Source organism: Saccostrea echinata, unplaced genomic scaffold (assembly GCF_033153115.1).
Source record: "Saccostrea echinata isolate AGI-Se365-2 ecotype Australia unplaced genomic scaffold, CSIRO_AGI_Sech_v1 ptg000014l, whole genome shotgun sequence".
In the NCBI taxonomy this organism is placed as follows: domain Eukaryota; kingdom Metazoa; phylum Mollusca; class Bivalvia; order Ostreida; family Ostreidae; genus Saccostrea; species Saccostrea echinata.
In genome coordinates this window covers 10,885,154-10,896,930 of record NW_026889763.1, presented here as the reverse complement: position 1 = coordinate 10,896,930, position 11,777 = coordinate 10,885,154, and the positions used below count along the sequence as shown (strand labels likewise).

The following is an 11,777-nucleotide window of genomic DNA, read 5'->3' as shown; positions in this document are numbered from 1 at the left end:
ACATACCAAAAATCAGCTCAATATCTACAAGCGTTTAGAAGAAAATTGCGGAAAACCCGTAAAAATTGAAAAGGCCGTAATTCCGTCAAAAATCAATGAAGCGGAACGAATTGCAAACTTGATCTGTAACTCATCAAGATACACTCACATACCAAAAATCAGCTCAATATCTGCAAGCGTTTAGGAAAAAAGTGCGAAAAACCAAGTGGGACAGACTGACAGACAGACAGAGGGACAGACAGGCAGACAGACAGACGGGCGGACAGACTCAGAGGAAACCTATAGTCCCCTCCGGTTTCACCGGTAGGGGACTAAAAAGTTTCTTGTATTCAACATATTCTTTTATAAAAGATTTGTAAGATTTTGTACTTTTATCCCATATCATTGGCCAAAATAAAGAAGACAACCATTTAGGAATGACTAAAGTTCTGTATGCATTACACAAACGCATCGCAGCTATGTTAAGGCTGTCCGAAGGCTAAAAATTAGGGATGGCAATTTGTAATCGGTTAACCGGTTAGTCGGTCGGAACGATGGTAATCGGTTGGAAAATCTGTAATCGGAAAAAAATTAATATATGTGTACATCTGAACACAATTTCATAAAATTAAGAAGATACCAAAAAAATATCTGAAATGTAAGCATTTTCACCTATCTATTGAAGCTGATTTGGAGATGATTAAGGCTCTCCAGATGGACACCATGGGGGTAATTAGTCAGTAAATATATAAAAAAATAAAATAAAATGCATCCCATCGCAGCGATGTTGGAGAGGCTATAGTAACGCTCGTGTATGTGTGTTGGGGGGGGGGGGGGGGGAGAGAGAAAGGATGCGTAACAAGTTAAGCAAGAAATAATTCATATCAGGATTGTAAGCAAGAAATAATTCATATCAGGATTGATATGCTCTTCTGCGATAAACTATCTTTAGGAAAAGTTTTAAAAGCCCCAAGCACAAACTAAGATCTTGATGATGGATTGCGTCAAGAGCCTTTATATAGGAAGTCCTAGCTTACCCATACAGAATACATCCATAGTCTAATTTAAATCTGGCCAGAGAACGACTGGATGTCAGACTAGCTCTCTATCATCTGCTATGATGTGATGTCAACTTCTTGTATGATGATGTTGTATGTTTTACGTCCCGTTGGAGAATTTTTCACTCATATAGAAACGTCACCATATACCTGTGAAGGTCAGGTTTTGACCTTTACTCGGCACTAGGGCTATTGAGCCGTGAGTTTTTAGTCCCCTACCGGTGAAACCGGAGGGGACTATAGGTTTCCTCTGAGTCTGTCCGTCCGTCCGTCTGTCTGTCTGTCTGTCTGTCTGTCCCTCTGTCTGTCTGTCAGTCTGTCCCACTTGGTTTTCCGCACTTTTTTCCTAAACGCTTGCAGATATTGAGCTGATTTTTGGTATGTGAGTGTATCTTGATGAGTTACAGACCAAGTTTGCACTTCGTTCCGCTTCATTGATTTTTGACGGAATTACGGCCTTTTCAATTTTTACTGGTTTTCCGCAATTTTCTTCTAAACGCTTGTAGATATTGAGCTGATTTTTGGTATGTGGCTTTACCTTGATTAGTTATAGATCAAGTTTGCATTTCGTCCCGCTTCATTAATTTTTGACGGAATTATGGCATTTTCAATTCTTAAAGGGAATAGAACCAGATTACACTTGCCGGTAGGGGACTAGTATTGCTCATGCAATACTCTCAGAATGCTTGTTTCTTTTGCCAGCACCTACTGCGACACGGGACCTCGCGGTTTATACGGTCTCATCCGAAAGACCGGATTCCACGTCCAACAGTGGAATTCGAACCCGCGGCGTAAGGATCAACTCTTTACTCCACGATTCTAAAGCAAACGCTATAACTACTGTGCCACGCGATTGAAAAATGTAGCGATAAAAATCACAAAAACTCACTATCTATCCGTTTTCTCTTCTAAAAGGAAGGTACAAGAGGATTCTCAAGCACAAAGACGATTAATCACATCATAAGGTGTTTTGTCTAAGCTGTCTCGTCAGAGGAAATCCATTGGCACTGAAAGCAACCATTATTGCCCTTCCACATCATATTTGGAAATCACTCCAGCTGTGATTCAAAGTGGTGTCGATACCTTCATGCTTAGGATTCATACATTCCAAAGAATCATTCCAATAAACGATATCGGTCAGATACCAATCAAGTTCTTCTGCATCTGTTTTCATCGTTTGTAGAGCAAACAGAGAAACTTTCATCTCTAGAAAGCACCTCTATGGCAATGAAACTTTAACATTATGGAGTCTAGAATGAATTTAAAGGAAACTTTTATTCTGGATCAGAGAACACCTGTGAAAGAGACGCAGCTGCTGTCCGTGAAAAGAAAACGGGGACTAAAATATGCTACAAAGGTTAGCCTGGCGACAGACATTTTTTGTGTTCTAATAAAAATTGTATACTGTACTATATGATGCACATAATGCAGTACAAGATTGTAAATACTCGCAAAAGCTTGCTTAGTATGGTAGTAATTGATACTTTATTTGAATTACACTTTTACAGCGTCCTATATCATTGATATCATAAAACAGATGGAAAGCAGAAAAAAAACTAGAGGTACTGTGAGCACTGAGCTCACTAAATGATACCCCCGCCTTCCATATGATTATAATGGCAAAGTCAATGTTTTGCTCTGAGAAACCCGAAATAAGTGTCAGATCAAAAAGTAAAATAGGAGGTGCACAATGGCATTATGTAATAAAGAATCTGTGAAAGTATCATTAAATTTTATTCAGTGGTATAGGAGGAGGTGCGGATAAGAGAGGGTACCCTTCAATATTATAGAAAGAATGGCAGTGTCCATGTTTTGCTATGGGAAACCCGAAATAAGTATCCGATCAAAAAGTAAAATAGGAGGTGCACAATGACACGATGTAAAAAAGACTCTATGGAAGTTTCATTAAAATTCATTCAGTGGTATAAGAGGAGTTGCGGATAAGAGATGGGTTCCCCAAAGCGTAACAGACGGACGGACGGACGGACGGACATCCCGATCACTATATACCCTCCCACTTTTTAAGCGGGGGTATAAAAATTAGGAGCCATTGATACTTTGATTAAGCTAAAGTTGTATAAGATAGTATGGGGAAAAAAGATTTGGGCCTTTCTTTACCCAATGTACGTGTAGCACATGAGAGAAAGGGATTTGATGGCATCTATAGTACATTTACAGAATGTCTTCACGGTAAAGTAAAAGTGACTAAACAATGAAAATCATAACTGCTGTTTCAATTTGTTTGGAAGAGAGATAACTCTAAATATGTCACTGCAATTAATTGACCTTATTGTTTAATTAGTATTTCACTCGATACAACAGATATTTCAGTGATTATTCTATATTTCTGGTTAAATTGAATATTTCTGGCTTCAGGGCATGGATGAAAGTAATTTCATGTAAAAACAGAAAAAACGAAATTAGCTTCTTTTCTTATATAACACTACAAAGATCTTGACGAAATATTTTGGATGCAAGCCTGGATATGCCATAGCAAATATTGATTGATGTTTAATTTTTCAATGAGTACTAAACAAACCATTAAAGAAATTATTTGAAGAAAATTTACTCTTAATTTTGTTTTGTTCTTGAGGAGTGGATAATCTAACAGGAAAAGCGTATCAACTTGACAGTTTTAGTCATTTATCACAGTGAGAGTAATGCTTGTTATCAAAGGGTAATTGCACCTTAACTCTGCTATATGTTGCAATGATTAGACTTAACGTTTATTTCCAAATGACATGGTGTCGGCAGGTTTCAATGGAATTTATCATTTTTCTCTATATGATGATTATTTATGATAAATAACATAGAATTTACTACTAAAATTAACAAGATCTTTAAAATGTGTTGTTTAATCTGAAAGTAATATTTTTTTTCCAAATGTACATTGTATTATGTTTCATCTTCCTAGACGACATCAAAATTTTCTCCAAGACTTACAAGGAACATATGGAAAGATTACATGTACAACTGGTATTTGACAGATTAAGAGCAACAGGACAGAAAGTAACCCCTCCCCCCCCCCTCCCCAAATGCAACTTTCTGATGGAGCGGGTAAAATATGTTGGCATATAGTTCCAAGAACGGCATAGAAACAGATCCTGATAAAACAGAGAGAAAGTCAGAAATTGACCCACACCTAAATCACCAGAAGCCAGAAAGTTCCTAGGATTTATTGATTATTACAGGCGTTTTATCCAAAATTTCAGCAGAATTGCAAAACCGTTGACCATCCTGATGCCAATACCCAAAGATAGGAAGAAAGGGAAACAGATAGCCAAACAGAAATGGATATCAGGAGACGAACAAGATCAAGCATTACCAAACTTAAACACCTGTTACATGTAGCTATTCCATCCCATTTGAACTACATACAGATGCTAGTATTCAGGGATGTTATACATGTATCAGATACAAGAAGGAGAAAAGAGGGTCATCAGTTATGCTAGCAGAGGATTAACCAGATCAGAAAGAAATTACCCTGCCCACAAAATGGAATTTCTGGCTCCCAAATGGGCAATAACTGAAAAATTCAAAGATTATCTCTACGGAAATTCATTTACAGTATATACAGACAACAATCCTCTTACGTATGTCTTAACGACTGCGAAATTGGATGCCACCGGACATAGATGGTTAGCGGAATTGTCAAATTATAATTTTAACATCATTTACAGACGGGGGAAAAATAACAAGGATGCGGATGGATTACGCAGAGTTTCAGAGGATGTGATCAGGATTCAATTAAAGCCATCTCCGTCTCAACCTACTCTCAAGGACTAGTAGAGAGTATTGTCATAGACACCAATGTTTTTCAACAGACCATCAGTGAATCAGAAATATCAGACACCACCAAAATTGACTGAAAACAAAGACAGGATGCAGATGGGTTACTTGGAAAATGGAAATACTTTGTAAAAAGTGGAAGGAAACCAAAACAACACCAAATTACACCAAGTGAAGAATAGTATCCCTTGAGAAGAAATTTTAAAAACTTGTTTATAGAAGATGGAGTATTATACAGAAAAACCAGAGTCTAAGGAGAAAAAAGGAAACAGCTGCAGTAATTTTACCCAGATGCTACATTAACAGTGTATTAGACTACCTACACAGCAAATTTGGTCATCCAGAAAGGGAAAGGACACTATCCTTGATTAGAGACAAGTTTTATTGAAATGGAATGTTTAAGGACACAGAGAACTGGATTAAGAATTGTCAAAGATATGTGTGCAGGAAGACACCAACAAACCAATGTGCACCTCTAACAGGGATAGAAACAACTTATCTCTTAGAACTAGTCTGTATGGACTTAACATTAGAACATTCAAAAGGAGGTTTCCAGCATATTTTAGTGATCACTGACCACTTCACCAGATTCGCGCAAGCAATACCAACAATAAGACGGCAAGAACAACAGCTGAAGCCCTATTTAACAACTTTATAGCTTATTATGGAATACCATCAAGAATCCACAGTGATCAAGGCGCAAACTTCGCAAGCAAAATCATAAAGAAACTGTGTAACATCACCGGCATGAAAAAATCGAGAACAACGCCATATCATGCAATGGGAAATAGGATGAGAGAACGGTTTAATCTGACATTTCTGGACATGTTAGGAACTTTGGAGCCACACAAAAAATCTAACTGGAAACCACATGTTGCACCGTTAGTTCATGCATACAATTGCACACGGCATGAGAGTACCAATCAGTCACCCTACTACCTCATGTTTGGACGGGAACCACGGATTCCAGTGGACTTCGTCTTTGGTATTAACAACCAGCAACAGAAAACATTGTCCAAATACATAGAAGACCTTCGCCAGAAAATGAAGAAAGCATATGAAATAAGCAATATCATCAGCAAAGCAGCCCGTTCTAATCAGAAAGAAGAATATGGTATGAAGATCAGAGGAAACATCAACGAAGGAGATAGGGTTTTAGTGAAGATAGTCAGTTTTGATGGCAAACAAAAAATGGCGGACAGATGGGAGAAGATCTACATAGTACTGAGACAACCAAATCCCACAATATCAGTGTATGTTGTCAGGAAGGAGAGTGTTGAGGGAGGAAAGAGAACTTTACACAGGAACCTTCTACTTCCCATAGGTCACCTCGATAGCTTTAAGGAATCCAGAAAGACAAAAGCAGAAATAACTATAGCTGAATCGACAAAACAGGATAAGAGGAATCAGCAACCAGAACCAGTTAAAGAAACCACCAGTGATAGTGAATGTGAGGCAGAATCAGATATGGAGCGCAGTACAGTTAAGGTGTCAAATGGAAATATCGGCGATTTTTTTTAGATAGAAAATACATTTTTTTACAAGGATGGGCGTTTCTTTTTAGGACTTAACTATTATCGGACAAATGCAATGTGGTTAAAAACTACATGTTGAGGACGATTAGATTTCTTATTTAGACTTGTCACGTGATGTGGCAGTCACGTGATTTTAGCAAATATGCATTAAAAGTATTGAGGTCATCTATAGATTCTAATATTGCAAGGGCATAACCAAGTTAAAAATCTAAGTTTAACAAACAATTATTTTCAACACTCTTTGTAGTTTGTGAAAAGTGCTGCGAACCTATATAGATTCTACTAATTGCTAAAATTACATTTGTTAGACTGTATGTTGAATATTTTGCTGGTCAAGTACATTAAATATAGATATAATTCATTCATATGCAAGATTTCAACAGGTTCGCAGCACTTTTCAAATGTCTTCATACTTTTTGAGTTTATGTGTAAAAGCTTCTCGTAATTCATTGAGGGTATGCCCTTGCAATATATCGATTTATTACGACCCTTCTATTACCCTTCAATGAATCTGCATACAAATATACTACAGTATCCCTTGTCTAGGGAATGTACAGGAAGTATATGAATAAAATCATAAAATAGACATCGCATCCAAGTTAATGGCCTCATATATCTACAATATATTTTATTTAATTACAAAATACACTTTTCATTGTATAAATATAACTTGATCCGCCTCTCACTGCATACAAACTGCGTTAAATTTTACGATATGACGTCACATTGCATGACAAGTGCATTGCGATCAGTGAATTGTTTATAATTGCTGTGTGGGATTTAACCAACGACAATAAGCATGCACTAATTAGTATTGATGTAGTTTAAAGCTATTCAACAGTTTAAAATAGCAAATCATTTCATTTTGTAGTAATTTGAAGAACTTATTTTTTTGTTGATGTCATAGTAAGCATTTCCGTATAAATTAGGCCCCGCCTCCTTACTACAGCCTTAACTGTGCTGCGAGGTACCGGTACCAAGATTTAGAAGTCAAGACAACTGAACATCAGCAACCTATGACTGACCAGTTAAGAGAGATGTCACAGGGTGACAATAGTCAAGTATCAGATGCTGCAGAGAATGTATCTGAAGAAACACTAGTGGAGGAGGATGAAGAAGAACAGCAAATTAGGAGAAGTACTCGACAGAAAACAGCCATCCGGGATGAGGAGTGGTGAATATGTACAATCTGTCCAGAGTAGTAAAGGTACTAAGGATCCTTGGAACACAAAGAAGATATAATACTTACAAAGTATCTTGATAACTGGTTCCTATAAAGGCTCTGAAAGCAAAATCATCGACACAATGATTGATTTAATGAAACAGCAATGTTTATTTTATGATTTTCTTTTCAGTCTCTCTGAGAATTTTTAATTTGTATATACTTCAGTTATTAGGATTCTTTCTCGCACATTCCTCCTAAGAATTGCACGTCTGAACTTGCAGAGTGGTGAGTATTACTGTATTTACATGTATATGTCAGAATATGAAATGTTAACAATTTTACATTTCTTGATGTTGTACAGTTTTTACTTTGATTAATGGCGGGGACGTCATTTTTTCCACACGGGGGGAGTATGTTGCAGAATGGTTTTTGATAAGAAATAGATAATTAATAAAGAATAATTATTTATCATCTAAAATGTGTTTTATAGTTATCATTCATCATTGTGTGCGGGGGTACTCACTGCTCGCACGAACAGCCAACATTGCGGCTCGGAGACGATATTGTCTCAGTTGATGATCTAAAGTACATGTATAGGTGTTTAACATTGATATAATTTCTATGATATATATATATATATATATATATATATATATATATATATATATATATATATATATATATATATATATATATATATATATATATATATACAGACCACATTTAGTAAGTTTTATCTATTTTCTACTTTTATCTTTCTATCTTCACGTAATATAATTTCTCTCATTGAAAGAGAGAACGAGTGAAGTTTTGAAATAAAGTTCATTGTATTTCTGTAAAGTATTATTATCAATAATCATATTGATTGTAAGCAACGCTAGATCTAGATGTAGTTTGAAAGTATAGTATTATTATTTTTGTGATCAGCTATTTTCCTGAGATTTATTACGGCTGAACCTGTGATTGTTGTTTTTTATAGGTTCAGATTTGTACATTTAAACATGTGAACCTGCAGACTACTTGCTTCGTGCTTAGTAAGCCTAATTCCATAAATTGGTACGCTATAGCAATTATTACTTGTTGATACGTTTTAATATACTTTGATAAATTATTCATATTTACTGAAATTTCTATCTGAACACAATTTTGATCATTCTGTAATTTTCTAAGAGTTATTTCCCTTTTTATGCATTCATGAATTCTTAACATTTACAATTGGTTAAATCTATTTTTAGTAAAATCTGTGTCGATCTATGAGAACTGCATATTACTTAATATATTGTTTGATGCCTTGAGCATGTTCTTGCATATCGAATCAACTGAGAGACATAAACCCCATATGCAGGTGATAAGGGTATATTGCTACATAGGTAAGGGAAGCGGACGACTGAAAAGTTGAAGTCATCACGTTTATCATAAAGCTTTGTTTTTAGGTTACCATTAACGTCTTTTTCTAGTAAAAGATCTAAATATGAAACAGATGTGTCAGAAGCTGTGGTATCTTTTATTTCAAGCTCACTGGGATATATCGAGTTGACATATGAATGAAAGTAACTATTAATAATTGATAATACTGTGTTTGATATATCGAAATGTCGAGTTGAAGGCAACAGCAAGTCTTTTTCTTCTCATGTAGAAGTTTTTGAATAAATTCAGCTTCATATGAATACAAAAATAGGTCTGCTAATAAGGGGGCGCAATTGGTACCCTTGGGAATTCCAGCAGATTGTTGGAAGACCATATCTCCAAAAACTACATAGGTATTGTCAATCAGAAACTCAATCATCTTTATAATATCAACTTCAGAGTACTTGTGTGTACAATCAGAGTGCTTTTTAACGAAATAGTTTTGGAAATGACCAATGACAAGGTAAATATACTTACGAGTTCCATTTTTATTGAAAAAGCAGCTGTCTATGATGTCAAAAAGCCTGGACTTCAATTTATCTTGGGGAAGGGTTGTATAAAGTGTTGAAAAGTCGTACGCTTTGATGCTATTGATTTAAGTAAAACTTTGTGATTTCAAATTTTCTTTGGAGTTACAGTAAAACTCGGTTATAACGAAGTCACTGGGACCTGTGAATTTTCTTCGCTGTATCCGTAATTCGTTATATCCGTATATGAAATTCGTTAAATTAATATAGCTGGGGATCCAAGAAAAATTCGCTATATCCGTGTTCGTACTAAACGAGTTTTACTGTACACCACTTCTAGGTTATGTTGTAGCACAGTACGTCTAAAGTTTCTCATTAACATCAGTTAATATTTTGGTAAGGAGTAAATATAGGGGCTTGGTAGAGGATTTGCTGGACCCGGCAATATATCATGTTAAGGATTTTTATGAAGTTAAGGAATCCAGTATAGGTATGGAAGATCAAACTCACCTTGGTTGACTAGAATGTTAAAGGTACATGTATGAAACACAGATATGTGATTTTGAAGAATTTCATCCTTGGAAAGCGAATTCCGATTGTATGTAGGATTTCCAGACGTAGAATTAAAACCAAGTTCTTCCAAAATACAATTATAATAAAAGCCTTACAAACAAAGACGATAATATTACCAGCCTTGTCTGCTGGAACCATTACACATTGTTCATGTAGTGTCTATAATTCTTTTATCACTTCCGATTTCGTGAAAACGTAAGGATAGATGGTTTGCATTTTGCCTTTTTAATTTTCGTATACGATTCTTTAATACCTTTCTAAATCATTTAATCCATTCTGACAGAGTGGTCAGGTCTTCTTTTTCATATTGAGCCCAACATTTGGCATTATCTTCGACAGAATTCATAACAGAAACGATTGAAAGATCGGGACTCCCTGTACTTAGGACCTTTTACGTTGATTAATTTTAGATTTTCACTTTCAAATATATTAACATCACCAGTAATGACGTGTCCAGCGGGACTGTAGTTGAAAGAATAAAGTGCACAACATATGTATTGGACATAGGATGGACTACTTAAATTACTAAGAATCGATAAAATTATATAAAATATAAATCATTATAATAAAAAAAGGTTTTCACTTCCTGTGGAAAACATTATGGTTAATAATGTCAAAGGACAAGATAGGCTAAGACCCCTTTTTGGCCCCTAATTTGGGGTGTCTTTTAGAATGATGCAACAGTTTATCAATAAAAACCTGTTGTCACCCCTGCCACAAAATGAGTATTGGTTCAAAGTTATGGAATACACAGAAGTCACAGGAAGGTCAGAATATGTCAATTTCCAAATTTTCTCATTTTTATGCACATTTTCATCAATTTTACAGCATATTTTGTTTCAGAAAACATAGAGCACAAGCTTGCCTATCTACCAAATTTATATATTTCATACACTAGTATCAGATGCATCTTACGTATAAAAATCTCAGATAGGCAAGCTTGTGCTCTATGTTTCCGGAAGTGAAAAGTATCACAAATACGATGAAATTCCACCAGAATTGCGGAAATTCAAGAAAATAAACTACTTCTGCACCCTATTGTGCCCTCCGTGTAAGCTTTGAATCAAAATAAGCGCTGGTTTTAAAACGAGCATCATTTTAAGATCTTAACTATAAACTATCACAATTTTAACTGTGTTCTGATTTTTACATCAAATAAGGGGCCAGATTCGGCCGTTACCATACCTTCCCCTTTAGGACATAAAATATGTACGGGATATGAACAGAAGAGGCTGGTAAAAGATTTTTTTCCTGCCTCTGACATAAAATTTAAAATCTCATTGGTCGAGAAGAATAATATATAAAAACCATATACTGCTGCCTACCGACATTATACTGTTAAGATGCCCACTCCACGTAACCTACTGACCAACATATCAAATCAATAAATCCCCATCACGTTCCATACTGTGCAAATCATATTCAATATGTTGTTTTCATTTGAACATGGATGGAGCCTAATAACTGTCGTCACCTGAGCATCAAATGACGTCCCCATGTAATCAATTGTTTGGAAAGGTTAGCTTTACTCAGAGAAAATGAACTTAAAACATTTTTTCGATAGGATAAATTTGTCACGTAGACACTTTGGAGGGGTAATACAGAAATTTACCCTGCGTGTCATAAAAAGCACGAAATTTCATTGGTCGAGAAGAATACAGTAAAAACTGTATACTTAGCTGCCTATTCACATTATATTGTAAATTAATATGCCCCCTCCACGTGACTTAATCGGTAGGCCTTAGACAGGATTCAATACAAATATACGAATATTAACTTCAAAATGATTACAATCGTCACGGTA

The 11,777-nt window shown here is 35.6% G+C and overlaps 1 protein-coding gene across 1 annotated transcript; it reads left to right on the top strand.

Annotated features, from left to right (window-relative positions):
• The first annotated feature begins 5,573 nt into the window (after nt 1-5,573).
• LOC133186483 (uncharacterized) lies at nt 5,574-7,539 on the top strand. Its single transcript, XM_061321721.1, has 2 exons — nt 5,574-6,314; nt 7,390-7,539. The coding sequence occupies exons 1-2, from the start codon at nt 5,574-5,576 to the stop codon at nt 7,537-7,539; spliced, it is 891 nt and encodes a 296-aa protein (XP_061177705.1).
• The last annotated feature ends 4,238 nt before the right edge of the window (nt 7,540-11,777 follow it).